This window comes from Nicotiana tabacum, chromosome 18 (assembly GCF_000715075.1).
Source record: "Nicotiana tabacum cultivar K326 chromosome 18, ASM71507v2, whole genome shotgun sequence".
Classification (NCBI taxonomy): domain Eukaryota; kingdom Viridiplantae; phylum Streptophyta; class Magnoliopsida; order Solanales; family Solanaceae; genus Nicotiana; species Nicotiana tabacum.
In genome coordinates this window covers 99,264,012-99,286,763 of record NC_134097.1, presented here as the reverse complement: position 1 = coordinate 99,286,763, position 22,752 = coordinate 99,264,012, and the positions used below count along the sequence as shown (strand labels likewise).

The window sequence follows — 22,752 nt, the reverse complement described above, 5'->3', positions numbered from 1 at the left end:
TTAATATTCTATACATAATGAATTTATTTCTTATATTTTGTTAATCAAATAAAATAAAGAGAAAAGCATTACATTTGCCTCAGTACCCCACTGTTAGGAAAAAGTTCTATTTTTACCATACCTTTAATTAGAGTTTCAACTTGAAAGTAATTTTAAATCTCAATCAAATAATTAGAATACGTGAAATTCATCCATTTCACCCTAAAAATTCATTAGTGGTTGGAAAAGTATAAATAAGCAAGATACTAACGAAGTGCAAAATTGATAGTAGTATATTGACAAAATCGAATATTTTCCCTAAAATAAACTGAGAGGAAGAGTAAAATAATACTGCCAACCAGCGCATTTTAGCTCTACCTTATTCGCTAACTCACCTAACTTCCCCAACCAATTACTAAAATACGCCGAGTCACCCCATACCCCACTATCCCTTCTGGTTCCTCTTGTTTCAGAAACTGAAATTAGCAAGCCACGGGCTGAGATTTTCTAAAATATATACACACATGTTTTTTTTTATGTATATATTCTTATGTACAGCACAAAAGCATAGAATTAGACAGAAAAGTGGAAAGAAAAAGGTCTGCTTGTTTGTTTTATGCAACTTTTTTTTTGGTGCCTGTTGCATATAAGGCAAATACATAAATTTTAATACTACTTACTATTTTAGTATTTTATATATATACTGGGAGCTGGTCAAGATTCAGTTACCATATAGTTGGGCGAAGGGTCCTGTCATAAGTCGATAAGCTTTCTTCGTGTTGAGAGAATCAAGAAAATCTTGGTGACCCAATTCACGAATCCTCAAGAATTGTAATGGGTACTTCCCCTTTCTGCTCCTTTTTCTTGTTTTCTGTTCCATGGATTCTATGTTCTGTTCTTCTGAAAGTAATGATTTACTGGGGTGGAATGTGAGTTTGAGTTAATTTTTTGTTAATTGCAATAGATGAGTGTTTTTGAGTTAGCGTTGTCATCTTGTTCTTTGGTTTTAAGTTAATTTTTGTTTAAAATTTTAGTGGTAAAGTTTAACAACTTTTTTGGGTTTTGGCTGGTTAATGGAGTATAGGATCAAGAAAATCTTATTCTTGAGTACTTGTTTCTTAACTATAGTCACTGTAGTGGTTTGTTGTTGTTGTTGGTTAATGGAGTACTTGTTTCTTTTTTCTTTTTGCTGTGTTTTATGGTTGTGGGATATGGTAGATTTGTTAGTTGTCTGTTGTGGGCTATGTTTCTTTTCCCATTATTGAATGTTTGGTGTGTAAAAATAAAAATAAAAATGTTTGGTGTGTCCAGTGTTGATTTTTGGATGGTCTTTTTTGCTGTTGTTTCACACAATATCAGTATGTTTCTTTGAGCTGTTAACATTATTGACTGTAATGGCTTTGATGGCTATGGTTTCCGCACACACACATAGCCCCACCAGACCAGTCCCACCTCCTAAAACATAGGTACAGCCCTCAACAAGTACCTTTTTTGGGTGTTGGCTTTGGCTTCTTAATTGGCCTTCTTTTGTATATCTTGTTTATTTTACTCTTTCATGATTGGTCAGCTTTATTCTTTCCCCCCCTCCTATTTTCATCTTTTTCTTATACTTACTTTACACTCTTGGTTTCCGGTGTCTTCTTTGTGATTGGTAATGCTGATTTTCTCTATTTTTCCCTTTTTTCCCTTGCTTTCTTTGTCTGAAATTTTCTATGTTTATTTCCTATTTCTCAAAAGCTACAGTTAGCTATTCTCAGAACATCATGGATGATGAATATGAAAAATTTATCAGAAGAATGAATCCACCAAGGTACTATTTCTATTGTTTCTCTCTTAATTCTCTGACTGTTACTTTAATGTTAGTCAATACCATTTAAGCCTTACATTTACTCCATATTTACTGTCTTTATGTCAGAGTGGTAATTGACAATGAGTCCTGCAAAAATGCCACTATTATACAGGTATGTCTGAGTTTAGGTTCTTTGTTTCAGGCTCTAAATTGCTAATATAAAGGGAATATTTCTAATTTTGCTGAATCTTTTGTATTCTGGTGCAGGTAGATAGTGCTAACAAACATGGAATACTTCTAGAGGTTGTACTAGTTTTAACTGATCTTAACCTTGTCATTACCAAGGCTTATATTTCCTCTGACGGTGGATGGTTCATGGATGGTAATTAAAAATTTACTTTTCCTTTTTCATTCCATCTAGCATTGTGCCTTTCACTTTGAATAAGGAATTTACCATGGCTTTTTGGGGTAATTTTATAAGTTGTTACTCTTTTGGCAGTTTTCAATGTGACTAATCAAGAAGGGAACAAGATTACAGATGAGGCAATGTTGGATTATATCATGAAGGTGAGCTGTATTCTGTGTACAAAATTTGGCACCTTTTTCTTTTGCATTAATGTGGGAAAGGAACTGAATTTTTTAGTGGTTTCATTTTCAGTCTCTTGGTCCAGACTCTTGTTTTGCGTCATCTATGAGAAGATCGGTTGGGGTTACCGCAGGAATGGACCACACCTCAATTGAGTTAATTGGAAGTGATAGACCTGGGCTATTGTCTGAGGTGAGCGCTGTCCTTACCAACCTCAAATGCAATGTGGTAAATGCTGAGGTGTGGACCCATAACACCCGAGCAGCAGCGATAATGCAAGTTACTGATGAGGAACATGGAGGTGCAATTACTGACCCGGAAAGGTTGTCTACGATGAAGCAACTCTTGTGCAATGTACTTAGAGGTAGCAATAAATTAAGGGATGCAAAGACAATAGTATCCGATGGGGTCTCTCATACTGAGAGACGGCTTCACCAGCTGATGTTTGCAGACCGGGACTATGAACGTACTACTGGTGAAGGATTGGATGATAAAGACAGGCCTAATGTGAATGTTGTTAATTGGCAAGACAAGGACTACTCGGTTGTTACAATCAAGTGCAAAGATAGACCGAAGCTTCTCTTTGATACTATTTGTACATTGACAGATATGCAGTATGTGGTTTTCCATGGCAATGTTGATGCTGAAGGACCACAAGCTCACCAGGTACTACAATTTTCCTATTCATTTCGGAACTTCTTTTGTTTTTTGTTACTGTGCTCAAAGTGGATGTAGTTTTCTGTAAATTTGTTAACTAATATGGTGAAGTCTGTTTTCATTGAAGGAGTACTGCATAAGACATGTAGACGGATCCCCGGTGAAATCTGACGCAGAGCGGCAAAGAGTGATACAATGTCTTGAAGCAGCAATAGAAAGAAGAGTATCTGAGGTTAGCACTAATGATTTACTTTCTTAAATCATTTTATTAGGTCCATAACTCACAATTAATAATCTCTAGCTAGCTTCTTCATGTATAAGTCTGGATCTGTAAATTGCACTTAAAATAGTAAGTAGTGAATGTTGGTTTTTGAATGCACTGATATCAACTTACCTTGTCTGAAAATGGTGATGCATTGTGACAATTCTGACTTAATGAGTAAAAAAAAAGGGGAAGTGTATATTTTATTTTGTAGGGTAAAGGTATCTCCTTTAGCTTGTCTAATACATACTTCTGCCAATCTATGTGTCTATTAGTTGTCTGATGATGTCTCCACCCCATTGTTTCTTATTACAAGTTAATTTATTGCCTCAGTTATGTCAGATAGGTTTGGAAATATTCTGTTGGACAAGATATTGGAATTCTATAATGTCATTTTCTTGTCTTATAGGCTTTGGATTCCATTTTGACCGAATATCATTTTATTTCTTGTGTTTGTCCAGGGATTGAAGCTAGAGCTATGTACGACGGACAGAGTAGGACTACTATCTGATGTTACTAGGATCTTCCGCGAGAATAGCCTCACTGTCACCAGAGCGGAAGTGACAACGAGAGCAGGCAAAGCTCTAAATATATTCTATGTTCGCGATTCCTCAGGGTATCCTGTTGATGCTAAGATAATAGAATCTGTTCGTCAAACAATTGGACAGACAATACTTAGAGTGAAAGGCAACATCGAAGAGTTAAATCCAGTTCCACAAGAATCTCCAACCAGGTTCCTTTTTGGTGGTCTATTCAAGTCCAGATCTTTTTGTAATTTTGGTTTGGTTAGGTCCTATTCTTGAAAACTTAGATCATAGTCCTCGTCCAGTGTACATTCGATTCCCTCTATATTAACCTACATTCCCTCTTTCTAGGTTTAAGATCTAGTTTAGCAAAGTTGATTACAGTAACTTTGAGGTTTTAGAGGCAAAAAAGATGACAGTTGTCTGTAAATATGTTTTCTTGATTGTTCATTAGTTATGGATTCAACACGACGTTGTCCAGTGAAGCAAACAACTGTGTCGAAATTGGTACTTACATGTTTAGTAGGTTTACTCTTTTGCTTTTAATATATGTCTAACTGTACAGCCAAATGTGGCCCTTTATTATTTCAGCCAGAAACTGAAATGAGCTGTTGTTGTCTTTGATTCAAGTAGCAACACATTAAACGATGTTTGACTTGATTCTTCTATGTTTTCTACAAAAATATCATGGTTTCATGTTTGAAAAATTCTTTGTTAAAAGACAAGGTCATTAAGCACATTATTTTTCTCAAAATGGAGCCATCAACTTTTGACTAAACATTTCTCTTGGTTTAATCGGCCAAGAGATCGCGGTGGCTTGTCACTCTTTGATTTTAATTATTAATGATTAATTATTACCTTAGCATAAAAACCCGTTTATATAAAGACCATGATTAGTAATGTTTTGGCCTGCTGAAGAATCTTTCTTATTTGAAATGTTTTTTTGGTTGTTTGTCGTGGATTAATTGGATTATTTTCTACTTTTATCATTGGAGCATACGGCCCAAAATCCCACCATAGGCGTCGTGATGACACCTAGTCTTTAAGACTAGGTAAGCTGATTACTAACAACAGATAAGCCAGTTTAACAATGATATTTTAAAAGCAAAGTTTAATATAAATACCGAAATAAAGGTGAAACAAGCCTACGCGGAAATAATCACAACCACCTCCCAAGACTAGGTAATACAGAGTCACGAACTCTAGAGGGATACAATAAAAAGGAAAACGACTTCAAGAGACTACGACAACCAAGCAGCTCTACCTTGAATCCTCGCGATCCAGAGCTAACCCTGCCTAAGTCTGTTATCTCCAATACCTGGATCTGCACAAAAATATGCAGAAATATAGTATAACTACACCACGGCCGGTACCCAGTAAGTATCAAGACTAACCTCAGTGAAGTAGTGACGACGTTCAAGTCAAGACACCTACTAGTCATAATAACATGTGCAGTATAAGCATAAAGCCAATAATGAAGCAAGAATCAATAAAATGCCAGCAAGGAATTAACATGTGTTATAAACAGTAAAGTAATCCGAATACCGTTAAAGCACCAGTGAAACCAAATAAGGAAAACAAATGACAACCAACTAATCAGGCCGTTCTAACACAAGGCTCACGACAACATTACTCCGGGATACCTCATCTCAAAATCACAAGTCATGAGTCCTAAATCACAAATCATATGTTCACAGCACCTCGTGCCCACATTATTAATCACGACCGCACGGACAACTCACGTGCTAATATCTCATTCCGTCCGGCATGATCACATCATCACAATCACAATTCGCCCGCGCGTGGTCACAGGCTCAATACCATAATCCACCCGGTATGGTCACATGCTCACTATCATAATGGAAGCAGATAATACAAGAATACATGGACACGATCAATGAATGTCAAGTTTCATACTCCTGAACCGGCGTAAACGATATGCTACGGTGTGTGCTTGTGCGAGTGTACTACTATAGTCCAATTCAACAAGTAATATCAAGACATCGAGCAACTAATTGGAAACAACACAACAAGTCACGTAAGGTGCATGATATACACAAGAAAAATCACACTATCACACGAATATCATCAACATTATGCCCCCAAAAATCATCCCCGGCATAGCCACCCTTATCTCTCCGTATTGACAACATCATAATAGCCACCCTTATCGCTCCACCTAGACAATAACACAATAGCCACCCGTATCACTCTGCATAATAGCCACCCGTATAGCTCCGTTCAGACAATTACACAATAACCACTCGTACACTGATGCCCAGACATTAACACAATAGCCATCTGTATCACTCCGCCCAAATAATATACCAATAACCACCCGTATCACTCCACACGGTCATCAACAATGAGATGTCACCCTTATGCTCCGCATAATCACAATCAATCCACATAATAAATCACGTGTGCTAACATCACAACAACACGTCATATCAACTCGTACCACAAGTGCCCATAAGCCACAATACTTTCCAGAACAATAATACCAATATCATCACAACACAAAGCCCATGACTCAACCATAATGCATACACGAATCTCAATAGCAACAAAATGAAATAGGGAAAAGTAACTCAACAATGAAAATACTCAATTAAACTGCAACTTCAACTAAAACATGTTAATGGCTTTCAATAACTTCGATTCAATTAATTGCTTATGAATAAACTCAATAATAAAGGTATTTCTATGGAATGGCAAGTTCGAATTCTAATGTATGACATAAGCTAACAATCAAAGAGATTGCATGAACTAACAACTACGTCTAAGTGCATGAGAATAACCCAGCAACGAAAGGATATCATGTAACAACAATTTTCAATTAAGAATAACTCAACAATAAAGGAGGTCACATTATAATAAAAGAGGTAACGACTTCAACTAAAGCATATAAGAGTAAACTTAAGAAGTAAAAGATATAACATGTGCTAGCAACTTCAAATAAAGCATGTGAGAGTAAGCTTGACAAATAGAAGATATAACATGTGCTAACACTTCAAATAAATACATGAAAGAAGCCTAAGAGTCTAAACCGGTCAATTTTCACATATAAGCCGAGTACACACTCGTCACCTCGCATACACATCTTTCAAATAATTCAAATAATACAATTAACCCGAATCCTAAGGGGTAGTTCTCCCACACAAAGTTAGGCAAGATACTTACCTCAAAGAAACTAAATCAATACTCTAAAATGACCTTCTCGTGTAAACAACCTCTCGACGGCTCGAATCTAGCCAAAATAGCTTAATATCATAAATAAAAGCCATAGGAAATAATTCTGGATAATAAAGCCTCGATTTTTAATGAAAACCAAAAAGTCAACCCCGGTCCCACACCTCGGAACCTGACAAAACTCATAAAATCTGAACACTCATTCCAATACGAGTCTAATCATACTAAAATTATCCAATTCCGATATTAAATCGGCCTTCAAATTATCATTTTTGTGTTTTAGAAAGTTTTCACAAAAAAATCCCAATTTCTCTAATTTAAATCACTAATTTAATGATTAAAACAAAGATGGAATCATGAAATATAACCAAATCCGGGTCAAGAACACTTACACCAATCCAAATCGTGAAAATCCTTTCCAATATTGCCTAAATCCGAGCTCTTTATAAAATAACAAAAGCCCTTAAAACAGAGTACTATATTGTCTGCCTAGGGATTCCTCTTTGCGATCGCGGAACATGTTTCACGATTGCAAAGCACAAAATCACAAGCTACCAAAAACGTTCTTTGTGAACGCATAAACTCAGTCGCGAACGCAACTCACAATCCCAAGCAATGATCGCGAACGCATTATCTCCATCGGGAATGCGGAGAGTAACCCCTGATGACCCTTCTAGTTTTTCCTTATACGCGATCGCGATACCTGATGCGCGAACGCAAAGGCACCAGTCTTCCCATCTTCCCGAACACGGTCGCCTCTTCGCGACCGCGAAGAACAAAATGCTTGCTTCCATAATAACTCTACACGAACGCGACTGCTTCAACGCGATCGCGATGAAGAACACCAGATATCAGAACTAGCACAAAACATGAGAAATTGGCCCGTAGCCCATCTGAAATGCACCCGATTCCCTTGGGACCCCGTTCGAACATACCAACAAGTTTCATAACATAACGTGGACGTGTTGGAGGCTTCAAATCACATGAAACAACATCAAGAATACGAATCACACATCAATTCAAGCCTAAAGAACTAATGAACTTTCAACTTCTACAACTCACGTCGAATCATATCAAGTCAACCTGAAATGACCTAAAATTTCGCGTGTAAGTCCCAAATGACACAACAGAGCTATACCAACTCCTGGAATCGAAATCCGAACCCGATATCAATAAAGTCAACTCCCGGTCAAGCTTCTCAACCTTCCAAACCTTCAACTTTTCAACTTTTGCCAAAATGCATCAAATCAACCTACAGATCTCCAAATTCAAATTCAGACATACTCCTATGTCCAAAATCACCATACGAAGCTATTGGAATCATCAAAACACCATTCCGAAGTCATATATATAAAAGTCAAATTTTGGTCAACTCTTACCACTCTAGCTTCTAAAACAAGAACCATTCTTCCAAATCAATCCTAGTCACCAAAAATCGAATTTGACCATACACACAAGTTATAATACACAATACGAAGCTACTCGAGACCTTAAGCTACCGAACGGGACGCTAGTTTCAAAACGACAGGTCGGATCGTTACACTAAATTCTTTTTTTTTCTCTTTGAAAAATGATTTCTTTTTGGCAGCTCTATAAACTTTTAATCAAATCCCATTTTGGCAGCTTAGTAGGGAGTTTAGACCAAAGGGTTTTGTCATTTTGTGTTTTAAGGCCCCTAGCTCGCATTTATATTGAAATCTTGTATGTACTTATAGAGTTTAGAACGAATCTCATTCTGCCTCATACCAACAATTCGCAAAAGGAGGGGAAGAACTACTCTCGGTATTTACATCAAATTATATGAATTTATCATGATTAAATAATAAATTAATTAAAGAGTACATATTAAATGAAGTGATAACAAGATATTTGTCATTGAGACGGAAGAAAGCATGAAGCTTTACCTTTAAGATTAAAAAAGAACTTGATATAGGCAAAATTGATCTTTAACAGATTAATTTCACTTTCATTTTTTCAGAAACATTTTAGAGACTAAAAAAGAAATGGATGGATAGAGTTGGAGCCACTCTTAGTGATGTTCTTTTTCTCCTTTCCCGAGCCACAGGGATTGGGCCGCTTTTGCCAATTTAAAAAGGTCGTCCAATCCTAGAAATAGTACAGAGAGGAACACTCAAATGAGAAAGTAATCTCATTGATTTTCCTTTTGACCAAACAATGCAAAAGGAAAGGAAATGGTGCTATTTGAATACCTAATGTACACAACTAAGATAGATTAGACATTCTAAAATGGGGCAAAAGTGGAAAGAAAGGAAGAGAGTCCTCTTTCTAGAGTGGCATTCCTCCTATCCACTCAGGAAGAGGAAATTCAATTGCCCTCTTCAACCTGTGCAAACTAGATGACATGCATTTCTCATATAATATGCTCTTTTATTAGTAATCATGATTAGTATAGATATATTGTTATTGTTACAAGGTGTATCACCCATATTATCCACTAAAAAATGGGTTGAACAATGAACTTTTTAAAAATGGGTCAAATATGGATAAAAACCATATTATCCATTTAGAAAATGGATCACTAATGAGTAACAAATGGATAACCAATGAGTTTAACTTTTACATTTGTAAAGCCTCAAATTGGGGGTTGCTTAAGTTTGGGAGACTAGAAATTCTCACATAAGTGATCATATTCAAGAAGTTATAGATAATATAATATGGTTACTCATATTATCCGCCGTTAACTCCTTTTTTATCCGTATTAAATATGGGTCGAGCCGGATAATTTATCCCTTTTTTCATTATCCATTTTCGACCTTAACCATATCCGACCCAAACCGCTAGTTTGTCACTCCTAATTGTCACTTTAATTTATCACTCAATTATCATTCAACCTGATCTTGAAAATTTTATTATCTCCGATGACATTATAAACTTTTTACACAATTATATAGTGTGGCCAGTTCCTATATATTGGTTATGTGTAGCCTCTTCTTTCAAGTTACCGATCCATGCTCACTCTAGGTAGTTAATTTTATTTGATTTTAAGTAGCACATCAGCTAGTGTAGACAATTTTTTAGCCTCTTAGCTTAAATAAGGGGCGGTTCGACATAATTGGGATTGTTTTTTTGCATGAGACGTCCTATTTGGTCACCCCCATTTAATATATATCCATTTTTTTAAATTTTTTTAACTTGTACCAACTTTTTAAACAACTTCAGGCCCCTTTCTCCTCCTTCTCCTCCTCCTCCTTCTTCTTCTTCTGCTGCTGTTGTTGGTGCTGCTATGAAACTTCAGTTCATGGGATGATTGCCATAAATATGTTTAACAAATTATTTAAAAATAAATTATAAATAATTACGTAAGTTAGTAGACAATAATTTGTGAATATTTCCACGTGCGTAAGTTAGTAGACAATGATAATTCTGTTCTTTTCACGTTTATTGTTTCCAAAATTTATGATTTAGATACTGTTAGCAATCTGATTATTTATCTAGTATGTTAGAAAGCTTTTTCAAAAATTTCAGCTTATATAGTGCTGAAGTTTTTACAAATGAACTAAATAACTTCAGCATCTTCTGATGAAGTTTTTGAAAAAGCTTTATGACAAAACTAATGAATCTAGGACAAAAAAACTTCAGCTTTTAGTGCTGAAGTTTTTACAAATGAACTAAATAACTTCAGCATCTTCTGCTGAAGTTTTTGAAAAAACTTATCCAAGACAAAAAAAACTTCAGCTTATTTAGTGCTGAAGTTTTTATAAATGAACTAAATAACTTCAGCATCTTCCGCTGAAGTTTTTGAAAAAGCTTAATTACAAAACTAATGAATCCAGGACAAAAAAACTTCAGCTTATTTAGTGCAATTACAAACAAAAACTTCAGCAAATAGAGAACAAAACTTCAGCTACTATGCTTAAGTTCAGCAGTTACAAACAAAAATTTCAACAAATAGAGAACAAAACTTCAACTACTATGCTTAAGTTCAGCAATTACAAACAAAAATTTCAGCATACTTGGTTCAGCACACTTGCTACTTCAGACCCGTCTACTAGAATGCTGAAGTTTTACGTGATTGCCTTTGCTACTTCAGCCCTATATGCTGAAGTTACGCGAAAAAGTGGGTACGCTTGCAATTTTTTTGCAAAGCGGGCACAAGTTAAAACGTGACCCCAAAAGCGGGTTAGATGCAAATGCCCCATTGGGACCTAAAGCGTAATTACTATTAGAGGCCCAAAATTTTTATTGATAATATAACTAACCGATTTAATCAATCTTGAGAACTTATGTATTTTTATTTTGAAAAACTTCTTTCCGTTGAGGCAACTGTTAGGCATTTGAAAAAAATCAAAGTTTTTTATGTAATTACGTATATCGGTTAGAGTATTATCTCCTATTTGTACAATTTCCCTTAATACTTTTAATTCGAAATATAAATCTAAATTATCAATATTAGAGTGACTATTATGCTTTATGTATCATCAAATGTTAATACAATGTTCCTTTTTTTTTTCTTTCAAATTCTCACAATTTAGCAATCTCAATTTTTTAAATAATACTTATATGTTTTAGTGGCCAGAATGTAAAAAATGCAAAATGAAGGTTACAAGAAAATTATAAAGATATGTTTATTTTACCCGAGACGACTTTTTATCCCTCAACAGTCACAACAAATGATGAATTTTTTTAGTAGAAAATGATTTAACTTATTAAAGGAAAAATTAACGCATAACCTATTCTTTTTAAAATTGGAAGCTTAAGGCATATGCCTTACTTGCCCAGCCTTTGAGCCGGCTCTTATAGGTGTTCAAAACCGATCCGAAACCGAAAACCGAACCGAGCTGAAGCTTAATGGCTTACTTGTAACGGGGTTAACGGCTTAACGGACGGGGAACGGATTGAAATTTTTTTATTAACGGCTTATCGATTTGGGGGCGGATTATTCAATTTTCTTAACGGATAATCCGTTAACCCGTTAAGAATATATATATATATATAAATAATCAAAAACCATTCTTCCACTTCCAGTACTCTATCTCTGTTCTCTATTACTAATTTACTATAATCCTTGACTTTAGTTTCCACTTTCCAGTACTCCGTCTGTCTAGTGTCTAGGACTAACGTTACTTGCAGTGACCTAGAGCTAAAGCGAGTTGGTATATTATAAGTCAAGCTCATTGAAGCCAAAGAGTTGACTAATAAAGACATCATTGGGAAGTCTGATCCTTTTGTTGAGTTGTTTATACGTCCACTACGCGATAGGACAAAGACCAACAAAGTTATTGTAAGAGAACTTCCATCTATTATTGTCCTTCTTAATTTATTTATCTCCTGATGAGGAATGTATAACGCCAGATTTTGTTTCCTTTGTTAAGGATAACTGTTTAAATCCGATCTGGAATGAGCACTTTGAGTTCATAGTTGAAGACATATCCACTCAACATTTAACAATTAGAGTTTATGATGATGAAGGGATTCAGGCTGCTGAATTCATTGGTTGTGCTCGAATAGATTTGAAAGACCTTGAGCCCGGTAAAGTGAAGGCTGTGTGGTTGAAACTGGTCTAGGATCTGGATATACAACGGGACAACAAAAATAGAGGATAGGTAAGAATATGTTGATATGCATGTCTGGTGTAATTTCGATTTGTGAATATGTATGATAGGCCGATAAACCGCCCAATAACCGCCCGATAAGAGCTAAACCGATACCAATCCGCCCGATATCTTATCGGGTGGCTAACGGATTAGTGCATTTAAAAGCCGATAACCGTTAAGCCAAACCGTTAAGAGTAATTAACCGCCCAATCCGCCCGATAAGCAGCCCTACCGGCTCTGGCTCAACTCAGTGTAAGCTTTTTTATACATCAATGAATAAACTACTCATTAATTAAATGTCTTGATACAAAGACCAAAGTTATTTCTTAGATTTCGTATCATAAATAGTACGCCTCATGGTTCAGTGGATCAGACCTACTTTAGGGTGTATATTTAACCCCTCTTACATAATTATATCATTTTTTTTACAAGTCATGGATTTATAAACCATAGACTTCATAATTACACTAAAATGTTACTACAGGTACTCAATAGACTTTCCTCCTTGAAACGTGAAATTTTACTTTCCTAAAAGAGGAGAAAAAAAAAAAAAATCTAAGGAATCACAAAGAGTAGTGGATGTGATGGTACTCTGTACCAAATTGCACAACTGATTCAACGTATCGGATTTACTACCTCAAAATAGTATTCATCTCTTAGAAAATTTGTAACATACTTTTTCTTTTAAAAAAGTTGAGATTGATTTGCATAAAAGTATTACTCTTCCAAGATTCTTATCTATATATGTTTCTTTCTATTTTTTAATCAGTTAATGGTCAAAAACTTCAGAGAGAGTTTAACCTAGATGCGGTGATTGCAAAATCCTTATCTAAAATATATCAAATTAAGAACAGATGCACTGAACTTGTAACAGTGATTGGTCACTCTATCACATGGTATTGTAATATAGCTTGATCGTGATTCAATTTTTAAAGAGAAATTCATCCCCTTAAAACTATTCATTTGAGTCAGCCTATCCAATTATTACTATTTTTTATCCATTCAAAAGTAGAAGCAATAGGTTAATAAAAGATTGGCACTGAAATCATTGCAATTAAAAGAGTATCATGTGCTAACTCGTGGAGTGCTTCAGTCTAATCTTGGTTCTTGTAAATATATGCAGAATTAGCTGATTCCACGCCCCATATAGATATAGTATAAATTATCCCATGTCTCTACCCACTCCCTTCCTCCCTTCTCATTTATTTAGTTCCGGGAAATTCATCGTTTAGAGTCAACAAGTTCAAAATGAATGTGTCTATTATCATATGTATATTTATGAATAAGTGGTTTAAATGTTAAGTAATAAGTTCAGTTAAACGCCATCAATTTGTTGAAATGAACCAACTCATTCTTTCTACTGATGGAGTATCAATTGAATAGAAATTTTTACGTACAAGCACCCCAACTTCCACTTCCTTCACGAAGCACCCTCAAATTTAAAGACCCCTTGTACTTTTGCTAACTCTGACATCACCTTTAACTTCCTCTTGTAGATAACTCTGCATGTAAAATGATTCATGACAGGTAAATGCTTACTGAATAGTAAGACAGGGACTAAAATTAACATTTAATTGCAAATGAGGACCAAAGATGCAATTTTATCAATATTTATCATGAAACCATACAGGTTGGACCATGTTCCCGTTAACATATCATTAATTCCTGCATAGGAGTATGGAGCATACTGTAAACAAGAAAAATCCAAATAATATTTCGTACTAACATATATCCTTATAGGTCCCTCCTCATAAATTCTTGGTGATTTGTTTGTACAGGCCCCCAGGCCCCGACTAGATCATCCACAGCGAAGATAATACTCAAATTAAAAGGTACTACGAGTGTAGTCTCCTCTCTAGCAAGAGTTGTTGAAAAAACAGATGAAAGTTATGGAGAGATGTGGTGATGAACATGAGTTTCCTGGTTTCCAAACTTGTATACCCAAAGATGAATATGCAGTAGCGAAAAGGACACTGAGCAGGTTGCAAATGCGCGCTCCTCGCCCGCTGCAGCTCAAGCCTAGTAGCAGGTCTCTTGATTACAAGGGTGCATTGTTAAGGCCAATGGATTCATCTGCATCTTCTTCATCTGTTTCATATCCATCTTGTTGTCACAGTAAAGATCCCATTCCTCTACTTACTCCCCTTGTGTTGCCTTCTTTACTTGAATCTGCATGTATGCAGGAAGAAAATATAGCAAAATCCCATTGATTTGAGATTTGAATAGAAATGTATATTGGATAGATTTTTTGTCGTTGTTTATATATGAACAATTTTCTAACTTTGCTTTAGTTATTTTACTTACAAGACTCCTTATATTGCACTAGTGGATCCATATATATGCCTCTCTCTAAATAACATTATCTTTATAGATTAGTAGCATTGGCACATATCAATGATGAGGGAAGTCCCACTTATAGACAATTCTAATTTGGAAAAAGGGGCAATAGAACTCATTCTTTAGATACTAATTTCAAGAGTGAAACATTTCATAAGTTTCAAAATAGAACTCCAAGAAAAGGTTAAATGGCTCGATTATCCCACAAGTTTCTATATATTTCTTCCAATTTGTAGGTAAAGAGACGATTCTTGTGTTCATTTTTCTTGATTTGAGCTCTCCTCCGATCGAAGTAATTATATAGATCCAGAAAAACAAGATTTTCTTACAATCAATTTAGTAGACTGTTCAACAAGTGGCAGTAGAATAGCAGGGCGGACGTAAAGGATTTCAATTTAATTCACAAAGGAATATACTGTGTAATTCAAAGGTAAATGGACTTGGATGTCATCACAAGTACTCTGTGACGATCTAAACCTTAAGCTAAGCCGAATATAGAGCCGTGTAGTCATATAAACTAAAGCTTGAAGAGAGGGAAATATGTACACTACATTGCTTCTTAAATATGCTCCGTCTTATTTAGGAGATTTAGGATCTACATTTGGTGATAATGGTTGTGTCCGAATCAATTTGTGCGTACCTCGATTATTCCCTCGTGTCCTACTATTTTCCACTAGCACAGTTATCACTGGGCGGAGTCAGGATTTTCTAAAATATAAAGAAGTAAACAAGGATTCAAAATCTACTCCATGTAATTTTCCGATAAAGGGAGTACAGATAAACCCCTTGTGCAATGTGTTGGGACCGAAAAAGCAGGTGTCATGCGGAAACTAGCAAGCAAACCTTGAACGACGATAAATCAGATAACAAAAGAGAAATATACCAAAAGAGACACAAACATTTAATGTGGTTCGGTCAATTGACCTACGTCCACGGCGGAGATGAGCAATCCATTATATATAAAAGAGAGTACAAAATATGGTAAGAAAATTATGGCAAACACCTAACAATTCTCCCCCTTGGCCTGAATTTTCTGACAAAATAAACTTGATCCACCTTCTTCACATAGCCTTCAACAGGTCGCATCTCCAAATCTCCACCACAAAGTTTGTCTCAACGTGTGTAGTACACCGGTCAAATTTCTCAGACAAAAATTACGATTATCGTCAAATATGTTGCGGCTAAAACTGAACCCGCCAAGATGAACCTGTCTTGAACCTCACTCTGATACCACTTCTTGGGACCGAAAAAGCAGGTGTCATGCGGAAACTAGCAAGCAAACCTTGAACGACGATAAATCAGATAATAAAAGAGAAATATATCAAAAGAGACACAAACATTTAATGTGGTTCGGTCAATTGACCTATGTCCACGGTGGAGATGAGCAATCCACTATATATAAAAGAGAGTACAAAATATGGTAAGAAAATTATGGCAAACACATAATTTTCTTACCATATTTGGTTTTTCTATTTGTTGAAGGAAATGACAACATGTTTACCTTAATTGAGTTTTCCTTCTTGTAGAAGAAAATTACAAATCTCCCATATTTGGCTAGTCCTTTTTCTTATAGGAAAATATTTGGACTTCTATAAATTGAGGATCCTTCCTTCTCATGCAGTAGCATCCACAATGTAGCCATATGGGGTTTGAGAGTCTTGTTGGGGGGGGGGGAAACTTTACGGGACAAATGTTAGTGTGTCACTTGTGTTTGCCTCTTTGTGAGGTTGTTCTCTCGATATTTTGTACTCTCTTTTTATATAGTGGATTGCTCATCTCCGCCGTGTATGTAGGTCAGTTGACCGAACCACGTTATATGTTTGCATCTCTTTTGATATATTTCTCTTGTGTTGTTTGATTTATCGTCGTTCAAGATTTGCTTTGCTAGATTCCGCATGACACCTGATTTTTTGGTCCCAACAAGTGGTATTAGAGCGAGGTTCAAGATAGATTCATCTTGGCGGGTTCAGTTCTAGCCTCAACATATTTGACGATAATCGTGATTTTTTTCTGAGAAATTTGACCGGTGTGCTACGCACGTTGAGTCAAACTTTGTGGTGGAGATTTGGAGATGTGACCTGTTGAAGGCTATGTGAAGAAGGTGGATCAAGTTTATTTTGTCAGAAAATTCAGGCCAATGGGGAGAATTGTTAGATGTTTGCCATAATTTTCTTACCATATTTAGTTTTTCTATTTGTTGAAGGAAAGAACAACATATTTACCTTAATTGAGTTTTCCTTCTTGTAGAAAGAATTACAAATCTCCTATATTTGGCTAGTCCTTTTTCTTGTAGGAAAAGATTTGGATTTCTATAAATTGAGGATCCTTCCTTCTCATTTAGTAGCATCCACAATGTAGCCATATGGGGTTTGAGAGTCGTGTTTAGGGGGAACTTTACGAGACAAGTGTTATTGTGCCATTTGTGTTTGCCTCTTCGTGAGGTTGTTCTCTCGATTTTTTGTACTCTCTTTTTATATAGTGGATTGCTCATCTCCGCCGTGGATGTAGGTCAGTTGACCGAACCACGTTATATGTTTGCGTCTCTTTTGATATATTTCTCTTGTGTTATTTGATTTATCGTCGTTCAAGATTTGCTTTGCTAGCTCCCGCATGACATCTGATTTTTCGGTCCCAACACAATTTTTCATGGCAGTTCCCAGGTAACTTTGCTTATGAAGACATAGATAAATAAGAAGAAATCACCTAGAAAATATGCGTTCTTGTTGTGTGTTTTTGCTACCACTATTTGTTAATTGGAGGCTATTTTTTCTGTGTTTAAGATTACGTTTCTCTTGTATTCTTGTTACGAATTCTACTTAGATATTTCATCTTAATAGCACTGAAAATTCTGGATTTTGTGCTGACTACAAAATTTCTCCTAAGCGTGTGGGCAGCTCCCAATATTATCAGTCATCAGTCCTTTTTGGTTTAACAAAGAAGTTCAACATTCATAGTTCCAAAATCTTCGATATGTTATCCAACTGTCTACTCTTTTTTCTTCCGTATACATGCCAAAAAAATATACTCATGTTAACTTGGTAGACCTACTTGATTCTGCAAATCTGGATAAATCTTAGGAATATTTTCTCCTTATAGAAACATAAAGAATTGACTCCAATATCATATGATGGGGCAGAGTAGTTGTTGTGTAAGATTTATTGTACACTTTGTTTCAACTGATTCGAATAGAGCCTAGAAAATGGATAAGACCTATTCCTGCTTTTCTGATATTATAGCTTTCTGATACTTTAGTCTATAGCATTGCTACATCTGCTATAGCTCATATTGCACCTCCAATGATCCATTTCCTAGCTCAGTGATATGTGAATAATGTCATATGATAATGTAGCCACTTGAAAACAAAGAAAAAAAACCTTTTTAATGTGAAGATTTTGTTATGTCGAAGAAGAGGCAAATGTCGATGTTCTTTTTGCTTAAATGCATTATTAGTACTTCAACTCTGCACGCAGCGCATTAATTGCTGAAAATTAACGTGAAATCTTGTCAATATGAACCAAAAAGAAAAGCTAACAAAAGTTATTGCAGTGGCCTAGAGAGAATCGTGGATCAAGCCACTCAACGGCCTATTGGGAACAAAAACTCAGAGAGTTCAAGCTCTGCTGTTGCATCCGAGTTATGTTTGTCAACCCCAATCACTGTAACATCTGCATTGACATTCACATCTTCATTACCTTGTGTATCTATGGCACTCTTTTCCATATCACATGTCCCATGGATTGGTCGGTCACTGCCCTTTTCTACCAAATGCTTTACTGCAATCCCTGTAAATGTCCTCTGTTGTGTGCAGAGGTATTCACTACATAGTCTTCGTAAGCTGGAACCCCGGTTCTGTTGGTCCATTCGCTCACACAAGCACGCTCTACTGCCATTCTGTCATTGATGTACACTTGAAATACATGTGGTGGACGATTGGAACTTGTGATGTCAAGGAAATGAAGCCTAACAAAGGTAACGAAACGAGGATCAAGTGGAAAAAACCAGGTAACATTGATAGGACGACTTTCATGCTGCATAACTCTGGCAGTGGCATATACTTCTCTTGATGATGTATATGCAGGTTCTGATGAAGTACTATACTTTATATCATTCGTAGCATGGACAGTAGTCTCAATTTATCAGAGATCAAGGGAGAATACATAAGAGAATAAGTAACATGCCTACAGGTAAAGCAGTTTTTTAGGCGTTCTTGAAATAATGATACACTATGTTAATTGGAAGCTCAACTTTTTCTGCATTTATGTATATAATTTTATGTCCTCTTAGTACTAGTATGTATAAATAGGAACATAATTGGGTTGAAAAATCTGCAGTCACTCGATTCAGTGAAGACTACAAAATTTCGTGCAAGCGTGTAGACCACTACAAAGGGTATAAATCATTAATCTTTTTCTCTCAATTTTTAACCAAAAAGTTCAACTTTGGCTAGCTTATCTGAATTATTCTTTTGAAAATCATAATACCTGTGAGCTTGATGAATCTGAGCTCAATTTCAGAATCATCCAAGCAATTTGTAATAATGTTTGAGAGTAGAAGGGGTGAGCTTAAGAGAGAAGAGAGGAATTGTAGAGAAAATAAAAATCTGTATTTTGTAATAGATGAGTACAACTTTATATACAATTACACACTAACCCAACTCTGTACTAACTTAACTAATTACTTAACTACTGGGCCCCACAACTATAACTGACTGACTAACTCATTTCTAACTAACAAAACTGACTAATAGCTCACACTCCCCCTCAAGCTGGAGGGTGCAAGATGTTGAGCACTCCAAGCTTCCGTAATAGAAATGCATGCTGAGACTATCCAAGACCTTTAGTGAGAAGATCAGCTAGCTGATCTTTAGTCCCCACAAACTGTGTGCTAAGTACACTTTGTTTGATCTTGTCGTGCACAAAATGACAATCGATCTCAATATGTTTGGTACGCTCATGGAAGATAGGATTGGCTGCAATCTGGAGAGCAACCTTGCTATCACAATAGACTTCCACAGGTCGCTTGCTAGGCACTCCAAGTTCAGCAAACTGTCCTAATAACCAGACTACTTCTGTTGTCACAGCTGCTAGGCTTCTATACTCTACTTCTGCAGAGCTTCTTGACACTGTATGTTGCTTCTTGGACTTCCCTGCACTACTCAGAAATATCCCCATGCATGGTTCATGTTTTAGGTATTTGACTACTCTCATAGCATCATCCCAATGAGATTTTTTGGGCTCTTGCATGAACTGACTGAGAGTTTGGATTGCAAACACAATGTCTAGTCGTGTGATAGTCCAATAGTTCAACCTACCAATCAACCTTTGGTATTCACGCTAGTGGGCATACAAGGCAATCATTCTTCACTATTAAATCTACAGATTTATTATGAAACAGATCCAAGTTCTTTATAGTACTAGCTGAAGCATGGCCTAGCCTTTTGTGCCATAAGACTCCATATTCTTTATTACTCTGTGTAGTTGTAGTTTATGCAAATTTCCTTATCCCTTTGATGAATTTTTCCATATCTCCTTTGAATTTCTTCTCTAATATGTACAAACCACCTTTTTCTATACCAATCCCCCTCACCTTGCCATTGTAGAGATCTTGAAATAAACAGAAGTCGGGAAAGAAATTCACTGAACAACACAACTGCCTAATTAGTTTGGATACTGAAATTAGGTTGAACTTAAACTCAGGTACAAACAAAACATCTTCCATCTTCAACTCATCACATATAACAACATCTCCAATATGTGTTATATTAGACTTCTCTTATATAGGCAAATGTACTTGATCACTGTCACATTTGTTTACTTTATTCTTAGTATTTAACATATCTAGCTTAGCAGCTATGTGATGCGTAACTCCAAAATCAATTACTCATTCTTTACAAGTAAATCTTGCCATTAAGGAGGTTGTAATAAATGCCATGTTAACCTGATGTTCTGGACTGCCCTTGTTCAGCATGCTCAAAATCTGTCTATATTGATCCTCAGTGAAGTATGGTCCTACCTTTAATCCATCACAGCTACTTGTTCCCTCATCCTGATGTGCTGATTTGTCATTCTCTAATCCACCAGTTGTCATGTTAGCTGCATATGGTTTCTTGTTTTTGAAATCACTTGGATAGCCAACTAGCTTGTAGCAATTTTCCTTAAAGTGCCCATGTTTGTTGCAGTAATCACATTTCACAAACGGCTTCTTTCCGTTGTACTGTCCTCTGTTATTCTGCATAGTCATTTGCCCTCTACCTGTTTGCATAGCAACATGATCTCCTATGTTTGGCAAGACTGGATGTGCACTAGAATTCAGACTCTCATCCTTTATAATCAATGCATAAGTTTAGTTCAATGTTGGCTCCATAGCGTTCATTAGGATCTGACATCTTGTTTGATCATATGTCTCACTGAGACCAGTTAAAAACTGCATTATCCTTTGCTGCTGAAGGTGTTCAACATACTCCTTCGAATTAGGAATAGGCACCATTGCATCATACTCAACCCACAATTCCCTTAACTTAGTGAAATATGCAGAGACGGAATCTGTTCCCTACGAAATAGTAACAATTTCCCTATGCAACTGAAATATTCTCACACGATTCACTTTGTCGAACATCTCTCTCAAATTCTCCTATACCAAATGTGCATTAGATGCGTAGACAATACCGCTAAGTAAATTCGGAGACACAGTGTTCATGATCCAGGAAAGCACGATTGCATTACATGTTTCTCAGTCCTCGTGCAATTCAGATTTGAACAAATCCTTTTTGCATGTCCCAAGCACAAACCCAAGCTTCCTCTTAGCTTGCAAAGCAATTCGCATTGAACGACGCAATAGTCTGTAATTTTCCAAACCTATGAGCTTTATAGGAATCAAAATAGAACTAGGAGTATCTGAGGGATAAACGAACAAAAGATGCGTGTGATCGATTTTTTTGGCAGCCATTGATGATCGTCAGTCACAGCTTCACGAGGAAAACGACGATGAAATTTTAGCCAAATTGAACAAAAATTTGCGGAATTACAACTCTTCACTGCTTTGATATCATGTGAGCTTGATGAATCTGAGCTCAATTTCCAGAATCATCCAAGCAATTTGTAATTAGGTTTGACAGTAGAAGGGGTGAGCTTAAGAGAGAAGAGAGGAATTGCAGAGAAAATGAAAATCTATATTTTGTAATAGATGAGTACAACTTTATATACAATTACACACTAACTCAACTTTGTACTAACTTAACTAATTACTTAACTTCTGGGTCCCATAACTATAACAGACTAACTAACTCATCTTCTAACTAACAAAACTGTAGCTCACAATACCTTAATATTTTTTTCACTTTGTTATCAAAATTCTCCGCTTCTCTTTTTCTAAATTCAAACTTCTATGAAATTCGATCTGTTGCCCAACTATTAATACTTCTTTCGACGATAAATTCTTAGTTACTCGTTATACCTGCGTGTAAAATAGCCCAACTAAAAGAATATACATGTTAACTTGGTAGACTTACTTGACTGCAATTCTGAAGTCCTCCAAGTTACAACTTGGGAGACATGCTTGACTTTGCAATTTGGAGTCTATCAAATGAATATAGCTCTTGAATACAGCAGTAATTATGAGTGTGTCTCGCAATGCTTTTGAACATCCATTTTTTGATAGTAGATTTCGTAGAATTTGTAAGCAGTTGCTACACCAATAGTAGTGAAACAACAATAATATACATAGTGAAGTCCCACAAGTGGGGTCTAGACTCTAGAAATAACACATTTGCGACTGAAAATTTCTGCCCAGAAAAATTAGTCAAAATTTTCAAAAATAGTATTTGTTATATTTCGTAAAATTATTTCGACTATATTTCCGACAACATTGGTCAC

General features: G+C 36.0%; 2 protein-coding genes across 4 annotated transcripts; both read left to right on the top strand.

The window, feature by feature from the left end:
• Positions 1-372: 372 nt before the first annotated feature.
• Positions 373-4,367, top strand: LOC107793943 (ACT domain-containing protein ACR4-like). Of its 3 annotated transcripts, XM_075237086.1 has the most exons (9): positions 374-578; positions 668-817; positions 1,717-1,789; positions 1,895-1,940; positions 2,036-2,150; positions 2,268-2,335; positions 2,427-3,020; positions 3,139-3,243; positions 3,735-4,367. In XM_075237086.1, the coding sequence occupies exons 2-9, from the start codon at positions 814-816 to the stop codon at positions 4,074-4,076; spliced, it is 1,347 nt and encodes a 448-aa protein (XP_075093187.1). In that variant the 5' UTR covers positions 374-578; positions 668-813; the 3' UTR covers positions 4,077-4,367. The 3 variants fall into 3 exon arrangements, with proteins under 3 accessions (XP_016471880.1, XP_016471881.1, XP_075093187.1); XM_016616394.2 differs by having other exon boundaries at positions 373-817; positions 1,723-1,789; XM_016616395.2 differs by having other exon boundaries at positions 373-817; positions 2,114-2,150.
• A 10,057-nt stretch (positions 4,368-14,424) lies between these two features.
• Positions 14,425-14,754, top strand: LOC142172598 (uncharacterized). The gene has a single exon (XM_075236260.1). The coding sequence runs from the start codon at positions 14,425-14,427 to the stop codon at positions 14,752-14,754; it is 330 nt and encodes a 109-aa protein (XP_075092361.1).
• Positions 14,755-22,752: the final 7,998 nt, after the last annotated feature.

Bases quoted from the DNA above. Each gene is read 5' to 3' on its own strand.
- LOC142172598 (XM_075236260.1), top strand. From the start codon at position 14,425: ATGAAAGTTATGGAGAGATGTGGTGATGAACATGAGTTTCCTGGTTTC.
- LOC107793943 (XM_075237086.1), top strand. The intron at 1,941-2,035 runs GTATGTCTGAGT...ATTCTGGTGCAG, and splicing joins AAAATGCCACTATTATACAG to GTAGATAGTGCTAACAAACA. The intron at 3,021-3,138 runs GTACTACAATTT...TTTTCATTGAAG, and splicing joins AAGGACCACAAGCTCACCAG to GAGTACTGCATAAGACATGT.